Source organism: Phasianus colchicus, chromosome 1 (genome assembly GCF_987193195.1).
Source record: "Phasianus colchicus chromosome 1, bPhaCol1.hap1.1, whole genome shotgun sequence".
Lineage (NCBI taxonomy): Eukaryota > Metazoa > Chordata > Aves > Galliformes > Phasianidae > Phasianus > Phasianus colchicus.
The window spans coordinates 11,745,958-11,764,509 of NC_143436.1; the positions used below are offsets into that span (position 1 = coordinate 11,745,958).

The 18,552-nt window shown below is 37.4% G+C and overlaps 1 protein-coding gene across 5 annotated transcripts in view; it reads left to right on the plus strand.

The window, feature by feature from the left end:
* The first annotated feature begins 66 nt into the window (after positions 1-66).
* SEMA3C (semaphorin 3C) overlaps positions 67-18,552 on the plus strand; it is a 117,230-nt gene continuing 98,744 nt past the window's right edge. Inside the window, exons 1-4 of one of the 5 annotated variants that reach the window (XM_090135357.1) lie at positions 70-209; positions 369-462; positions 2,077-2,201; positions 3,487-3,627. In XM_090135357.1, coding sequence (XP_089991483.1) covers positions 3,525-3,627 — 103 coding nt within the window. In that variant the 5' untranslated portion in view covers positions 70-209; positions 369-462; positions 2,077-2,201; positions 3,487-3,524. Of the gene's footprint in view, positions 463-2,022; positions 2,202-3,486; positions 3,628-18,552 lie in introns of all 5 variants that reach the window. The other 4 variants (XM_031591947.2, XM_031592088.2, XM_031592173.2 and 1 more) reach the window with 4 other exon arrangements.

Sequence of the window (18,552 nt, forward strand, 5' to 3'; positions counted from 1 at the left end):
GAGCGGAGCTTGGGGCGGGCCGGGCCGACGGCTCCGCGTTCTGCGGGGTGTGGCCTCGGTATTATTTATGAGCTCCAGCCCCTATTTGCTCAGCTAATGATGCACCGCCGTGCCTCGCCTCTCAGCGCGGCGGCGAGGGCCGGGCAGCGCTGTAACTGGAAACCGGAGCCTTCACCGTCACCGCGCGGCCACTTTCCATTCACTTCTAGGTGCTTCATTGAGGGCTGGGGAGAAGCGCTCCCGGTGCCTTAGGATTATTTTACAAAGGAACTGGGAGTACCTTTGCAACCACGAGGAAGAGAGACTTTTCTTTATGGTTTGTTTTTTGATTTTATTTAATTTTATTTCTCTTCCCCACCGTGAGCCAGGTTTGGAATTAAAACGTTCTGGTAACAGGAGTGGAGCTCATAAACTGATAGAAACCAGATAGAAATCTGTGTTACTGGTTCCTCCAATAGCTGGGTAAGCATGATTGGAAGTTCTCTTTCTCTGCTGTAATAAATGCAAAATGTGTTTGATAATTGAATTTCCCTACTGTTCACAGATACTTTAAGTAATATTTTCTGGATTAGCATAGCCTGGATTTGAGGTTTTCCTTTTTATTCCTTTCTTTCTTTCTTCCTTTTCTTCGGGTGAATGGTTTTCCTTACGGGATGTCAGGCTAAGAGTGAGGCTGCAGCAGATGACACCTGCACAGCACTTACAGCAAGGCTGCGTAATACTTTCCAAAGCAAACTCATGCGCTGGAAGCAACCTCTGTGACAGGAAAGCTTTAGCACTTCAGTAGCGGTTTTCTGGTTTGTTTACAGCTTGAGTAAAGTCTAACAGCAGACATGGACAGAAATGGAGTTAGATATTGCTTTTTGTTTGTCCCCAAAGATTATTTAAGAGGACTTGAAAAGATTTAAGGTCTGTGTGTTGTCAGCGCAGGTCATGTGCATGGGACATGCTGAATATAGTATCATGACTTACTGAGATAAATTGAGAGCTGGGATATAAGCCCAAATAGGCTTCAAACCTGCAATGAGTTTGTGCTCAGTTACTAGATGTGTGAATCTCTGAAATGTAACTTACTGCCATTAGGTTACTGACATGTCAGACATCCTGAGATACCTCTGTGGCACTGTACGCATTTATTATTTATGTGTCTAACAGCTGGGTAGGAACCATGCTGCTTACAGCCTCATCTTACATTTGCCTGTCACTTCTGTGTGAACAGTGAAGATGTGTGATTTGAGCAATGAAATGTAGTAATGTTTCACTCCTGTAGCTGATTGTGCTGGAGTTGGCAGGAGGCATGAGAGTGGGAGGGAAAGAGTGCTGAAAGGTTTATTTTTTATTAGTATTATTTCTTACACTATCATTTAAGGGAAGACAGAAAGCCACATGCTTGTTCCTCTGACTTTTCATCTCTATTGCAAAGAAAGCAAAGTGCTACTACTGTAAAATACTAATCCCACTGCATCTCTTAAATCACATGTTCAGTGTGATTGGTTATTTGTTTTGGCCTGACAAAGCAATCTTATCAGGATTTAATGGCCTCTCTCTCTATCAGAAGAGGGCTAAGTTAAAGGATATCCCATGGGCTGGCTGCAAGGTTTTGAATTTAAAGCCCACAGACCAGCATTAATGTTGGAGTTCATGCAGATTGTTTAAGAATTATTCTTGGCAAAACTCTTCAGCTATCATTTTATTAGTTAACAGACCTTTAGAAATAATTTGGAAGTGGGCCATGATGAATATGTTTCTTCTGTAGACCAGATCTGTATCTGGAAAATTTCTGACACTAGTGTTTGTGTCAATTAGCAGAGTGGTAGCATTACTTGGTCTGAATGCACGTCTCAGTACTGCAGAGCTAACAGGGTAGTGTGGGCTACAGAGTTGCTCCCTCTTGTATTCTCTCTTCATCACACACCAACTTAGTGTGAAAGTCTAATGCAGAGAGAAGCCTTTAAAAATGAATTACAGTGCATAGATAGGGAATGGCAGAGCTGGTAATGAGATGGAGCTTTTACCTCTTAGTGATGTGGATCCAACCTGAACTGGTGCTGACCTAAAGTCGTTCCTGCCTGACAGATGGTTCCTGCCATGATGGGATGTTTACAGCCTTTTAGAAAAGGTTTGAATCTCAGAAGAGACTCAGTGAACAAAGATGTAGAAATACTGTCTTCCACTGGAGGGACTGCAGTGCTAGAGCTGAGGTAAAGAAGTGTAAAGTGGTTGCACAGGCAACAACACTCTTCATTAAAGAAATATATAGACTTCAAAGGTATCTTCTGGCCTTTGGAGTTGTGCTTTTCAAGGTGCTGCCATTTGCTATAGAGCTACATATATCACCTGATCAACCAGTAGATAGTGTCAGTAGAAAGACTGTTAATGCCAAAAAGAAAATTTTATATTTATATATTTATATATATATCAAGAAGACTAGGCTGAGCTGAAGAAAATCATGGACACCATGGTCAAAGTTCTCAGAAGTAAAATAAAATCTGAACCTCACAATTTTTGGAGAGATGCAGTTTATGAGCATCATAGATATATAATATTCAGTTACTAATATTTGGGTTTTATGGGTTTAGTTCAAAGACAACTGGAATTGGTAGGAAAGTGACACTGACTCCAGTGACTCAAGCCTACTGTGAGTCTTCCTGACCTATGAAATGGTGCAGATTTCTTTTGGAATGTTTTCTGTTCTCTGAAGAGCTCAGTATTCTCAACAGCTTCCCCCTATAAAATGAATGTAGATTCAGCAGAGGTATAGGAGGAATAGCCCAAGTATCAAGTGTTTACACACTGTCCAACAAAGCACAATTTTAGTGCTCTGTAAAAGTCTAAGAGAGAAACTAAGTGTCCCAAAAGGAGCTAGTCCAAAAAGCAAATGTTGATTAATAGTTTTAAGCATGTTGAAATACTTTTGGTTTCAGCGCTTTTGAGATTAGTGACACACACACTCAGGATTTCATCTGAAGAGAGGGTATAGAGGGCTATTAGAGCACTCAACTCAAACTCAAAACTCATTTCCAAATGCCTTTGATTTCAAATGTTTAAAAAAAAAAAAAAGGGATCAAATATGATGTTAACTAAGGCAAGAGGTCTAAAAATATCAGCCAGCTTTTTATTCATGAAACTTTATCTCCTGTCCTTGCTTTGCTCTGCCTTGACATTTACTGTAATTATTTTTCCAGCAGGTGGAATTGTCTTTATTCAAATAATCTGAATCTAGTGCTGTAGTCTTCTGTAGCCAAAACTAAGGCTCTGCAGGTTCATTCTAGCAGCAGAGAGCTCTTACTGTGCCAGCACAGCGCACAGCTGGAGAAGACCATTTTCAGATCTATAAAGAAAAAACAGAAGTGCTCTACCTCCTTCATATTATCATATATTATGGCATCAACACGGGGGAGCATTTTAGCACAGATTGTTCTGTAGTGCTGTCTGTGCTCCGCAAAACTGTGTAACAACATGTAATGCCAGTTCTCTTTCTTTCAGGTTTCATTTCTTGGATATTAAGTTGCAAATCTGAAGAGATGGCATTTCTTGCACTGCACGTGGTGATTGGGATATTTATTTACTTTAGCAGTGTAAAAGGATCTTCCCAGCCTCAAGCAAGGGTGTTTTTAACATTCAATGGTAAGAAAAAAGATAAACATTCTTATGTTATGATTGAACATTTTTATCTCCACCTTCAATTCAATAACTAAGTAATAATTGTGTATTTAGTCTGTGCCCACAATTAACTATTTTTGGTTTGTGTTGTTGAGGTACCTGTCAACCTAAATTTGATTCTCTCCTGAAATTCATTGCTACTATGCATGCATCCCTTCTCTTTATTTGAAATAATAATCCCTTTCCTTTATTGAAAGTTATTATGTCTTAGGAACAACTAAAGATTTTATTTCTTATCTTTTTTTTTTTTTTTTTAATAGAAAATGTATGCGAGGTACATGGCATGTAATAGAAATCATTAATAAGTTTAGTTAATTTCACTTGGTGCCCAGCTGATATATTTAAACTCTGAAAATGAAGCTGCTTGAAGGTTGACCAAGATAGCAACACAGAGTCTTTGACAACACAGATTCTTGCACACTTGATAAAATGTGTTGGATGTACTTGAATTTCAAATCATGCATTCTGTACACAAGTAATTGGAATAATTGTTTTCAAGAGAAATGTGTGTTCACTTCTGTAGTGATGAGCAACATGTTATTTATCCAATTACTTTAATATTACTTTAATAGCAAGGTAGCTTATTCTTCTAGCATTAAGCTCTCCCTTAAATGCTGATTTTAGCCATCGTGTGGTACTTAGCCACCACTTGAGAACGTGTCTGTTCTTTGGGCTTCTGTTAAATTTGAGCAGCATTTGTCACTAAAAATGAGGACATTTGCTTTCTTCAACCCTTTCCATTTTCTGGGACTGTCTGAGGCGTGATGGCTCAATGCTCCCTGCATTGATAGGGTCTACCAGGATGAGCTGTATGGTTTGTGAGCGTGAGGCTGTCCTGCAGCTGCCATGCTCTGCCATAGTCTGCATGCTCTGATCAATCTTTGAAGTACTGTTTTGACAATTGCTGTAGTTAGGAAGTAGTTCAAATTGTTATTCACAGCAATGGTTATAACTACGTCCTCTTGGGTCAGAGAGGTATTGGAATGAGGCCTGTCAAGTTAGACCTTCTGCAAAATAAAATGCCTTACAGTCTATGTAAGTGTAGGGCTCTAAGTGTTTGAGCTCAGTAGGTGCTTATAGGCATGGTTCCAGTAAAAAAAAAAAAAATGGTAAAACTGATGTTCCAAGAGGGTGCTGCCAAATGGAGAAGCAGGTGGAAATTTACTTTCCTTATGGAAGTAATGGTGATTAAATGTAGATGATACTGATTCTACACAAATCAATCCGGAAGCAAATTTGGACATGATTATGTGCTGCACCCGCAGGCCTATCACAGTTATATGAAGTAGGCTAGTTCAGACTTGCATATTCTGTTCACAGTAGCCTCAACAATAATCCAGGTTTCTCCTGATATCCTATTGGAGGTAGGAAGCACTCAGGTCTTTCCCATTTAGTCTTGTAAAAGAATTGTAATGAGGGGAAAGTGCTTTTAACCTGGACTTAGAGAGACTGGTGTTTCATCCTGAAACACAGTGCTACCCGTAGTAGAGGGGGGAAAGAAAAGTTTAGGTATCCAAGAAAAAAATAATGACCAGGTAAACTGAAACCTGAGTTTGAAAGGAGGTTATTCCTTCTTCCTCTGAAAGGAGCTGTGTGAGCTCTGTGTCACAGAGGGGTGCATTGATTACAGATTAATCCTACAGTATTAATCTCATACGGGAGTTGCATGATTTGTTCCATGGCCTTGTTTTTTAAAGCAATGCTTTGCATGAGTAGAACTGAGAATCTTTTTCAGTGAAAGTAGAAAGTATTACCTAAACATAGTGATACTTTCTGATTTTCTTAAAATGGACATTTAAATTTCCCTAATACTTATATCAGCATTCAAACTTTTTCCTACAATGTATGTGTGTATATAGATGTATTTATACATATTAAAATCTTCTATTTTTTAAAATGGGTCTGTCAAACACATAGAAGAAATTACACAGGTGTTTTATAATATGTCAAGTAATGTCTGAAATATAAGACTGATCTTTTCATACAAGATGGAAACAGTGAGTTTATTTTTAAGCCTGATTTCCAGATGGTAAAGAAGAATTTTTTTATGTGAAATGAGAGTTTGCAGGTTCTTATGTACAACAAGATAATGGTCCTACGAGTAGTATTAGCTACTGTTCTATAAATCTTTGTTTATTTACAGAGATAGTAAAATAAGAGGAAAAAGGTAAAATGTATTTTTTTTGCAAATATGATAACATAATCTTTCTGTATAAGTTGCTTCATAGTTTATTTTTTCTAAATCACATAGAAATATCAAGTTATTGGCTGTCTCCATGTCCTGAAAAGTTGTCAGGTTTTTATGGAGAATTGTCACTCTTTTAAAGTGCATCATTTGGAAACAGAACTATAATTAGGGCTCCTTATGTTTTAAATGACATTAGACAATAAAGACAAGTCATTCAAGCTTAAGATACTTACATGATATTTTTCAAGTTCTGAATTGGATTTGGCTTAGTGTCAGTAATTACACTGCTTATGTTTTGGAGATAGAATGTGTACAGGAGGAGAAAATGAGTGATGCTTTTCAAAGCTAACCTGCTCCTTCAGGATCAAGTCAATTGAGCTTATTCACATCATGGCATTTCTCATGGGAAAATCCAGCAAGTATCTTGACCTATTCTGTTGTTCATCAAGAAAGATAAAAATGTGAATCGTTTGAATCATGGACTGCTTTTCTCTTTGCCATCTACTTCATTAAGAATCAACTGTAATTAAAAAGTAAGCCTGGGTAATACCTCAAGAGCCTGATAATAGGGATTTTGCAATTAACTTCAATGGGTGAAGGACTGCAACCCTAATTTCTATTTTTGAAATCAAAAGCTTGGCCTCTTGTCTAATTAAAATGTAGTTCATGACTTAGCTGAGGTTGTTAAATGTGAGTCTGACATGAGTGTGTTACTTATTGCTGTCTGCACTCTGAGTGTCTTAAATTCCTGTGTCATGCAGAGCTCCTAGGCCTGATTTTTGTTTGCACTGTGCCTAGCCATTCACTCAGATAAAAGAAAACGTCAGCCTGGAGCTGAGCTGCATGCTTAGCACAGGTATATGCAGTTATATCCAGCACAAGGCCTATAGAGAATCGGGCAACAGGGTTCTCAATTTGCTTGGAGTGATTTATCATAACTTAATTGGCCTGTTTAACAGTAATGGCTCAGGCCATCAATTTTGTGCTACATCTGAAGAGCTGCTTCAGCTGAAGAAAGGTGGCTCCAGCTTTTTCTGGTTTTTAAATTGCGAAGATGTGAAGCCTGTGGTGCAGCAGCTGTGATAGTGTTGGAACTGTTGTGTTACCACTGAGCATGTGGGAGCTGGGGAACCTGGGACAGGGAGGGACTCAACAAATGTCCCTACACCATTCTTCCTCCTTTTACCTCTTCTAGCTTCTTGCCCCATAATAGATCTTCCCAATCTAGTTAAATCACCAAACAGAACTTTTAAAAACAGTTTTTCTCCTCATAGTAAATGACTTATATGTTCATAAACTATCAAGCAACATACCTCTATTTCTCCAATTACATACATTTCTCCTTGTTACTACATGTTTCTGAACAGATAACGGGAGCTGTATCTCTTAGTGTCTATAGTGGCAAGCTTTTCTCAAGGCTAATGGGAGAATTATCATTATAACAGCAGAGTTATGAGATGCCAGGATAGCTGCAAACTTTTTTGTTCCAGCTTGCATTTACATTTTCAAACTTACTAAAAGCCCAGTGTGAGCTGGGCTGTGCTACTTTAACATCAGGTTCTGAATCTGTCAAAGTACTTCCACTACTTATTTTTGAAAATATATTCAAGCTCCTATTTGAACTTCAAATTTATACAGACACAAAATCAAGTGATAATTTCACAGTTTACTGGGAACATTTCATGCATTCCTACCTAAAATGTCTGGCCAAGCTGATATTTCCCATGCAGATTCTCCCATTGTCTGCCGTGAAAATTCCATAAGAGAAGTGGATCAAGGCTAATTTGCAGACAGTTTTGTTTCTCTTTTTGTCTTAAAATTACTAGAACACGTATAGAACTTTTAATAAAGTATCAGTCAGCTTCATTAATGACGATTAAAAAGCATAAAATGTCACCAGAGCAACAGCAGCACACATTCAACTGTCAACATATTTAAAAAGATTTAATGCAACCCCTGTGGTTACCCTCAAGCAGAAATAAAGGAACTGAGAACCGTTTTCTTTGAGCTCTTGAGCAACAGCAGTACAACTTGTTTCTAAACAATCCCTCATTGTAATGTTAATGTTACCACAGTTAATAAAAAGTTCATTTATTATTTGGTGGACTTTGTGCTGATGACATTCTAGTAGGCAATGGTTTTTGCTTAAACAGATGAATATTTGATGGTGTCTGTGGAATAAAAGCTACTTGCAAAATGATGTAAAGGAGCTGTTCGTTTTTGTTTTTAAAGAGGGAAGGAAAAAAAAACACATTGTTTTATTTTTACTTATTTATTTATTTTTTTCTAAAACTTACCTAGAAATCTCTCGAGTGTATTTTTAGTGGCATAATATTTAGCAAATTGTGGGTCATATTTTCTCAGAAGTAGCTGAGTTGTGGCTTTCACAGCTTAATAGATCCCAACTGATGCTGATTTACAAAGAGCTGAGCACCAACCATGTGAAAATTCAATTCACTTGTTTCACACTGGAGATCTAAAAATTTAACTTATTGTTGGCTATTGTCAACTAAAAATCTTCTCTTTAGCAGTTGTTGGTATTGTTGCACTGGGTATAACTGACAACGAAATCTTTGGGTGTTATGAAAGACAAGTAATTTACAAATTACAGTCTGAAGGTAGCTTTTAGGTCTTTTTTTTTTCTGTATATAGATTTTTTTTTACTGTTACAAATCAACAAGAAAGAGTGTGGGAAGAAATTGTATTCTGTTGGTACTGTATCCAACATTAGATTGTATGTGTTGTGACTTCAGTTGTGAAAACTCATGTAATAAAGCTGAAATTATATGCAATACTTGGTTTGTTGATTATAGGTTCTCCAAAGTCTCTAAAACCACCCTCATAGGACAACATAAATAAGAGCATAGTCTTCTAGGTAATTAATTATCAGGCCTCAGATTTAAGGGAAAAGTTTATTAATGTAATCCTATTCTTGGATGAAGTAGTCAGCTAAACTTTGTGAAATCTGAGAAGACTTCACTGTTCCTAGCATGCTAGAAAGTCTAAGAACTTATTTACTCCCTTTAATCTCTTTCCCAGCTCATTCAATTTGATGTGTATCTGATCCATCACTATTTGACTTTTTAGTGTAGAAAAATCATAACTTAGAGCATATTTACAGATTCATTGTATCATTAGCTGTCTCTGCTTTTCACAGAAGAAATAGCTATCCTGGACAATTCCACTGTCCTCTTGTTACATTTCTTCCTCGTGTTTTGTGTCTCAAGCAAATGCTTGAGTCTCTACATAGACTTATCGCCATTATTATACAACGCATCTTTTATGTTAAAAAAAAAAAAATGCAATGAGAGGGAAAAATGTCATAGACATTTCTAATACCCTATCTTTTTCAGAATTATTATCAGTAATAAGAGCTTCTCTGTGAGTCGTTTCCGTACTGAATGAGTTCACAGTGCTCTTTGATATGTGTTGTTGCACAAGCCTTTTTGTGTATCAGATATAATTAGTGATGTGACTCACAACAATTACTCATTTTATTGAAGTGCGTTGACTGAGATGCTGGCATGAATAAATACATAGACCAAGACCTTATCCTGCCACTTGAACTGGCTGTTCCCTCAGCATGTGTATTTTGTTCCTTTTGGTACCGTCTTTTGAGTATTCTCAGTTACACTCCTCAATAAAAAGACTAGGCACTCTTTCTTGGGGGAAAAGCATTTGATAACAACAATTTTCCATTTCAGTGTGCCATCTCCTCTTACATCCAGATGGTTGTGGTTGTGTTAAAAGAAGGTTCTGTGTTTTCCCCTCTTCATCCAATTACAGAGTTGGGGCCTCGGGGATACACCTGAGGTGTGAAAAATACTTCATTACCTGCATGAGTCAGAAGTTCTGACACCTCGCTGTGTGCAAATAAAGATGTGTCTTTCCAGTAATGAAATGGAAGATAGTGATTAATGAAGGACTTGCACTGTTAATTCCCTCTCCCTTCCCTTTGTACATCCATCCTTGTTCTGTTCAGAATTGGTACAGTTAGAGTTTGTATGAGAAAATGCTTTGCCTTTGCATCACGATTTCATTCATCACTGACATGAATTCTTTGGAAAGCAGAAATTCTGCTTGTTAATATGCTGAAGATAAGACTCTGGGGATAAGGAGTGATAGCTCTGCCTCTTCCATGAAACCACCCTTTTTCTGGTGATAGGACCATCATGCCCTTCCAATAAATCTATTTTTCTCCTTATTCTTGTAAATATAAGGATAACTTTCTCTCCTTGATAAAAGAATCTCTTTCTCCTTTTGTGGGTAAGGTTGGTGGAGGTCATTTTTCCTTGCCATTTGGGAAATAGCTAGCATATGGGAAATTCCCAACTGCTTCTCTTATACAACAAATTAGATGTCCAAAAGTGTATTTTATGAATGTTTCTCCACAATTAATACCCCAGATTACACCTAGATTATTTTCAGAAATACAGTATAAATATTTTAAGACCTTAAAATAATTATATGTTCCAAGACAGCAATAAAAACCAAAAACAACGTTTTGAAAAGCTGTCCAGCTACCATTATGTTTCATCTACAAGAAACTGCAATCCAAGGTATTTCATCATTATCTGAAATAAGTATTCCTCTAACCTCCACCCGTTCTCCATCCAACCACCTGGACATAAAAATCTCTGGAATAGTATTTCAGCAGTGCACAGCTCTTGTATACCATCAAATCACCATGAGATGAGAGGTAGTTCTATGAGAATCCTTTGGGGCTAAGGTCTTAATTCTCTCAAAAATAGAATTTGGCCACCATCTCTGTATGTAACACTTCTTGGTGTTCTGAAGTGTGATACAGCATTTTTAATGAGCTCAGTTAGCTTGAGGAAGGAAGAAGGTTTTATTATTATTGTCATCACTTGGGGGCTGTAAGTAGATACTTCATAAAAACATACCCTGTTTTTATGAGAAGATTTTACTTTTAGTTCAAATCTCAAGTGCAAATACACTTTTTGGAAATGCAGCATGTAGAAACAGTTTGAAGTGGATACCCAATCTTTTGAACTGTCTGCTTAATCTTGCTTACTTCTCTGGGATAAATGATTGCTCCACCTAAATTATCTTTTAGATTATGAATGAGGAGACATCACAGTCACCCTGGGTTGCCAAGTTGCTTAATGGAAAAACAAGACGTCTCTTGGCAATTACTTAAAGAAAAAAGAAAAAATGTCAAAAGGAATCTGAAGCCAAATTCTTTAATTAAAGGCATCATTTTCTGCCATTAAAAGGGTCAGATTGGCATAGTGAGATGAAGAAAAAGGAATTATCTTCAGTCACACAGTAAATGTGTGACATATTAAAACTTTCATCTATCTTCCATATCATGTGAAAAAAACTACTGATCAGTTGTGCTTGTTTCTTAGTTTTTTTTCTTTTGCTTTGTAATATCATTTCCCTTTACCTTTCTTAATGAAAAATTTGTTTGCTTTTAAAAAACTTCAAGTTATGCAGAATAAATCAATTTCTGTCAGCAGAGAATCAATTCATTTGGGCACATATTTTCCCTCTTTCAGCATCTGGGTAAATCAGGTTATACATCTCAGCCACCTAGCTTAAAGGAGCTGCAGTGCTAGATTTACAGGGACAAAGGAAATCTGTGGGGCAAGTGTATGACTGCACTTCATTTTCTTTCCTTCTCACATAACAGACCAAGAAGGCAAAGTTTTGAATGACAGTAGAAGGTAGATTTCATGGTATATATGTGCATGATGATTAATAGCACAACAGAAAATAAAGAGGGAAAAGCAGTAGGATAGATGTATTCATAATCCTGAAGTCGTTTGTCTTTAATTCAAAAAAAGGTGTGTGTATTCAAAACACCATACATACACACCTCGGTACCTATGATGCTTTCTTTTTTTTATCCCAAACATTCATATGAACCTAAAAGTGACAGAGAAATTCCTTGAAAACAATTATTGATATCAGAAGAGAACAAGACTGTAATTGCCTTGTCCTCTACTGAGCCCCAGCAATTCAGGAATGAAACATGTTTTCTTTGGAATCGCTGGTCACATTTTGACTTTTCTGGTGCGTTTCAGAGGCACAGGATAGTTCATAACACATTCAGTTTTCTACTGTTTAGAATTTCCACTTTTTCTGATATAACCAGCCTGCATACCTGCCATTGCAGTTCGGTGAGACAGTCTCCATGTTAAAATGTTGAGTGTTCTTACAAGCCACAAGATCACCCTAGTACACAAAAACATAAACGCTCAGATCTTCAGAATAACACTTACCATTTTTTTAATATCAACCAATTAAGATTTTCAAGGAGAGGCCTGGCATTTTTTCAAAAATTTACTTTTTGATGCCTGAAAAGGATTTAGTTGGCATGGAGAACTGATCCTGGGCTTAAACTTTTTGATGGCTTCACTGTGAACACAGCTGGAATTTTTTAAGCTGATTCTGTTAAAAACCCACTTCCTGCCACTGTTGAAAATAATGCACCATCTATTTTTTTCTTCCCTAAAGCAGATAAACCTGCAGCAAAGACAAAAGAGTTTAAAGATCTTGTGAGGTATTTGTTGCATTTTGTGTTAAAGAAAGACAGGTATGCATGCTTGACAATGAAGTATGAGAAGGACTATGTTTGTAAAGTCATTACTTCAGATTTAATATCATCTTTATAGATTTAGTAAGTCCCTTTTCAATGGGAAGGTTTCCAGTCATTCATTTTTCCTGTAGCAATCTCGTTTTCCTTATGGATGCTTGTAAGTGGATACTTCAAAAATAATTTATAAAGGTACATTAGAAGAAGAATCAAATGTCAGTGATCTTTATTTCACTGGATGTTTTTCAAATTCTATCCTGAATTTAGGTCCCTAAATGTGCTCTTAAACTCACACAGGCAGTTGAAAGTCTATTCCTGAAGTGGTAAAACTGCATGAAAATGCAAAAAATCATTTGAAACTTTCAGATGTGGTGAAGTACATCACTGTCTGCACTGACACTGTTTAGAAAATGAAAGTGGAAAGTTACAAATCTGGCCACCATGGTTTTGCCCACCAGACACAGCCAGGAAAAGAAACAATGGGTTTTTATCTGGTCCCATCTTTTTCTTTGAGACATGGGAGCATCTTTGCTTGGCACTGTATGTTTCTTCAGCAGATGAATTCTTCCTCCTGCTGCAACAACCTCACAATGGGCAGTGACTTCATGAAGCACCAGTGTGGTGCTATGGAAGGGAAAGGATGTAAGTCTATCTGCACTTGTATGTATGTACTCAGTTAAAGCTTCTTCTATGTCCACTTCAGTAAAAGCAGTCACTGGGGGAGAGAGTTAAGCACAGGAATTTGGCATCTCCCATAGCAGCTGGGGAGAGCAGACCACCCTGATGCTGGGACTCTGAAAAGAGTTTTATGGAGGAGAGTTGTGCCAGCTGAATCAATACTGGAACAGGTTTCATAGTTGCAGTGGCAGTTTACTTAGTTGTGTTTGTGGGTCTTCTAATTAAATTAAACAATTAATTAAAAAAAATATTTGTAGGTGGAGAAATCTGCCACAGATGATAATTTAAGTGCCATTTACTTCTTCAAAAAATACCAACAAAAAGGTACATTTCATTCTAGATTCTCAGGGTCATTACCAAAGCACTCTTCCTTGTGAGAGCACTCCAGATAAATTCAGCAGTGCTGTTCAGTGATGAGACTGCTCTCCATTATAAATTGTTATAGTCGTGCTTCTATTGAGTGGTTTTTAATTGGTGTTAGTGTTGGGGCTAGACACTGAATGCTGATTATGAGGGAGCCTGACCTTCTCACAGTGTAGATTTCTTCCCGGCCACCAAAGCAAGGAGATGTTCACCTGATTTTTCTCGAAGGCTGGCAGTTATAGAAAAGAAAATATTAAACTCTGGTGTGTTTAAAATGAGTGGCCAGCAAATATTTTTCTCTATTAATAGATGCACTTGCAGACTTGGTTCCTCAATTACATTATCCCTATAGAGGTGAACAAATTCTACCTAGTCTTCTCCAAAAGGCAAGAACTGTTTTCACTCAGACTCTGAATGGTAAAACTTTGCCTTAAGGTTATTCTCTTTCTTCATGGCGTTCTTCTGGCTGTTGAAAGCTTCCCTGGGCAGTAAGAGAAAGCTTTTTTTCAAATAAGCCTGGATATGAGAGAAAGCATCTAACATGTAAGATCAGCTAAACTTGAGATGGCATGTAATATCAACAAACTGCAGCACTCTGAATAAACAAGGTGGCCACTCATTGTTTACTGTTCCCTTTGGTTATTTTTCCTGCCTTGTGCCTGTGATAGCCCCAGCCTGTTTGCTGAGCAGCTGAAAATGAGCTTTTTCCAAAGTGGGTCTGATTCTTGACTGATAGAAGTAGTTCCAGTGTGGAAATGTGTGAGAGAGGAATTGCAGGTGTGGGACATTTTTGCTTTCAAGGGTCCTTTTGAGAAAAACTGAGGCTGATGTAGCAGTCACCAAGAGGTTAGTGGCCATAGGGAGAATACTCACAGGCACAAGAAGCTGGGATGAACTTACTCTGCTCAAGCTCCCATTGTACAAGACACATTCAGTCATAACAGCTGCTGCAGAGGCAATCTCCAGCTCCTTTGAAGCTGACTTCAACTATCTAAAGATATTAGCTTTCTCATTTTCATGTTGGAGAAAATATAAGTATTTATATCTTTATGCTCAACTAGAAAGCAAAATATTCATTTTCTGTGCAGAAGTTGAATATGGTTCTGACCTATTATGTGATTTATGTATTAAATTTTTTGCAGTCATTCCACTTTGAAATGATTTGTGGAGAGATCAGGGACAGATAATTGTCTTTGCAAGGCCCCCTCATAAGGGACACGAAAATGGAAAAAGCCCAGTGAGAGGCCATAGATATGTTACAAGGCTGAAACATGTAATGTGTAGGGAGAGGCTGAGGCAGCTGTGTTAATTGAACCTGGTGAAGAGAAAGCTGAGGGGCATTTTCATTGCTGTCTCCAACTGTCTAATGGGAGATAATGAAGAGGGCAAATACAGGCACTTCTCAGAGATGCACAGTGACAAGACACAAAGGTCACAAGTTTTAGCAAGCTATTTAGAAATAGTAACACTTATCCCTTATTTTTTAATTGTTACTGTTTTTTTGTGTGTGTGTTTGTTTTTGTTTTGTTTTGTTTTGTTTTGTTTTCCCACCCTTGAAAGAGGATGTTCAGGCAAGCTATGAACTCTTCAGGATGAGGTCCTGTGTAATCCCATCTCACCTCAGTAGTGAGTCCTGTTTTGAGAGGAGCAGCATAACCTTCAGATGTCCATTCCAACCTGTGGGCTTTGCACTTCTGGGATTTTATCAGTGTTCAGCAGGTGTGAGCGTTAAGAAGTTGGTATCAAGTTTGGCAGTGCGTCTGGGAGACTTAGCTTGTCTGGCAGTTCAGAAGAAGAAAAGTAACTTTCCTCAGGAAGGTCAGAAGTGTGACCCAAGTGACCTGGCAGCCTGGGTGTCCACAGTGAAAGCTATAAACACTCTACATCAGGAATTCAGTTTTCTTTAGGAGACCTACTGCAAATTACTATGCCTGTTTGAAGTCTTGTATGCTGTGTAGTTTCATTTCTTACAGTTAAATGCATTACAGCTCCCTGGCCTAGAAGGGAAGAACACGTACCTGTGTCTGGCTGAATAGCAGAATATACAAATACCTCTTTTAATGAATGCTAATGAAGTCACAGATATGCTGCATTACATGAAATAATACAAAAGCAGTCTGTCAGATGATTCTGTATTTTCTTCATGCAGTCTCTTACCTGTCTTGTTTAAACAAGCAAAAAAAAAAAAAAAAAAAAGATTATCTTGTTACTTGTAGCATGATGAATAAATTACTAAATGTAATAATGGAGTACACAGAATGTAACTAAATGTGTAGATGCAGGATTTTTTTTATTATTATTTTTCAAAATCCTTGTAAAATTAAAGTTAAATAAGTGACATTTCTGACCAAATTTGACAGTGTATCTTTGGTCTCAGAACAGATACTAGATCTTTTCTTACCTTGACATCTGGTTCCTTTTTATTTTCAAAGTTTGTATCTGTACACATATATAATGTTACATATAGCAGATAAATCAACTTTATATAGTACAGACTGTGGTTGTGGAGGTATATGTGTCTACTTCAGGGAGAGTTCTGTATTACCTGATGTATTACATAGGCACGTAGGGAAAAAGTATGGAAAAATAATAATAAAACTGCAAACAGAGAAACTACCTGGCCACATCCTGTTTCATAGGCATATCATCTTAAATTTTATCAAGCTGTGGTATTTTGTTTTCAGTGGCTGAGCTTGTGAGATTAAGCTCTGTTCTTTAACAATGCAGACACAGAACACGCATACAAAAGTCTGGTAATATTATATGCATTTTTGAGCTTGATCTTTTCAATCATTTTTTTGAATCTTTGGAAAAAAAATAAAATGTATATTACTTGCTAGGCTGCCCAGACTTCCTCAGGGTAAGTTGCCTTTACTTCTCAGAAGAGCAGCAATGGTCTCTGACTAACAGTTATTTAATGAAAATGCTCTATTTTCTCCATCTTTTATAGAATCACAGAATAATGTGGGTTGGAAGGGTCTTCCAGCCAGCCTCCTTCTCAAAGCAGGTCTGATGAGGTCAAGGTGAGATCACAATGTTCTGGGAAGTGTCCACTTCATGTTTGAGTAACTCCAAGGATACAGATCCCACAGTCTATCTGAACAGCCAGTAATGGCTTTTTTTTTTTTTTCCCTTATAACTGATTGGATTGTCCCATCTTCCAGAAGCCTCCCAGGAGGTCATTATAGACAGTTATAACATTTTCTTTTTTCCTTCACTACTTAAATGTGAACAAACCCAGTACTTTCATCTCTCCTTGTATGCAATGTGGGCTTTCTTTTCACTTAATTTTAGATTCTTCCATTCCAGTGGCAACCTATTAATTTTGGGAACTGCTCACTATCTCTTAACCCTTATCCATGTGTATTTCTATATATAATATGAACAGAGTCTGACTTTGTTCATATTTAGGATTCAACTTAATCACTCATCATTTCAAATTAAGTAGGCTTGGAGTAAAGACCATGTATATGTGTGTGTTTGTAAATCTCATTAAGTTGTTCAGTGTTCAGCTGGGGAAGAAAAAACGAGTCTTTCATTGCCCCCATTGGGTTTCATTAAGCTATTGAGGTGGGTTTTTTGAGACTGTGGATAAATATAAGTTTGTTGTGCCCTCTGGTAGTTACTGAGTATTTCTTGAGGCCTGGGTATGATGAGGAAATAGCCTGCCAGCCACTTTCACAGAAGTTTTCTGAGAATTTCTGAGTTAAATATGAAAAGCCTAAGTATCCATTACCAGTTCCCTATTAATTTAAAATGTCTAATTCTTGTCATTAAAGGAACCCACAGCATTATGTCATGTTGGTAATATCAAAATAGGGCCATCAAAGATTTTATATGAATTATAAACTAGAAAACATAATGATTCATTGGTTTAAACTCCTCTTTGTGAAATAGATTTGTTCCCTGTGTGGTAAAGGACAGGTGGATTTTGTCTGAAAAGAAGTATTCGTTTTCATTTCATCTTCCTTAATCCTGAGGATAACTGTTCAGATCCCAGAGCCATTCGAAAACATTAGCTTGATGCTTCCGTGAGCCTTCAAAAGCTCTGTGATTGAAAGCTTTCAGCAGCTGTTATCTACTATAATAAATACCAATGATAAGAAAAACCAGAAAAAATGAAGATACATTTTGAAGAACAAATAAAACAATTTTCTTTCAAAATTGTTAGAAGAAAAAAAAATCCTTTGATGTTTTCGTCAATGGTAGAAAACACCAACAAGATTGTTCTTGGATAAAGCAATGGTTCTTTTCCCTAGATAATGCTTGGGGTCTGGGGGTCACAGTTCATAGCAAAATATGCCGCCTCTGTTTGCCCAGCTGCCACACCTTTTCTGCCTTGTCTCCAACACACGAGAAAGGAGACTGAAAGCAAGGTAAAGGGAATAACAGACTTAGTGTTGCTCTGCTTGTAGACCATAATACATGCAAATGGCTTTATAGGATTAAGCCTTTTTGCTTGTGTACATATCCCACCCAGACAGAAATTCTAACCTACTGTTTATAGTACTCAGCACAGGAAAGAGGGTATTGTGCCTTGATGTGCTCCTAGGCAGACAGTGACATGCATGGTGATCCAGGATGCTAGAGTAAGTCTTGCAAGATTATTATTATTATTATTATAACTGAAAACTGTTGCTCCAATGTAACCTGAGCAGTCTAGATACAGTAAGACCCCAGAAAGACGCAAAGAAGCAAGCCAGAATGTCAAAACCTAAGGAAACTGAGGGGGAAAAAAGTCTGTTTCTTCTAGCTTTCATTCTGAGTTCAATTTTATGGATACCGCACACACACTCAAAACCCAGGCTGTCTTACAGAACTTTGTGTTACAAAACCTTGTGGTACGAAACTTAAAATAAATCAGTATTCATGTCTGTGCCTTTAAACTGATGCATTTTAATTTTAAAATAGTCCACAGATGTTTGTCCACAGCATATATGGTGTGAACCACTGCAATCTTTGCCTTCTATGTTTCGGTGGAATTTTGACATAACACAAGAAAAATTAAAGACATTTAATTTAGCAAAAAGCAAACCTGAAATCCAGTGATGTTAATGACCTTTGGGTCATTATAATATTTTCCAGTAGTATCGTAAAA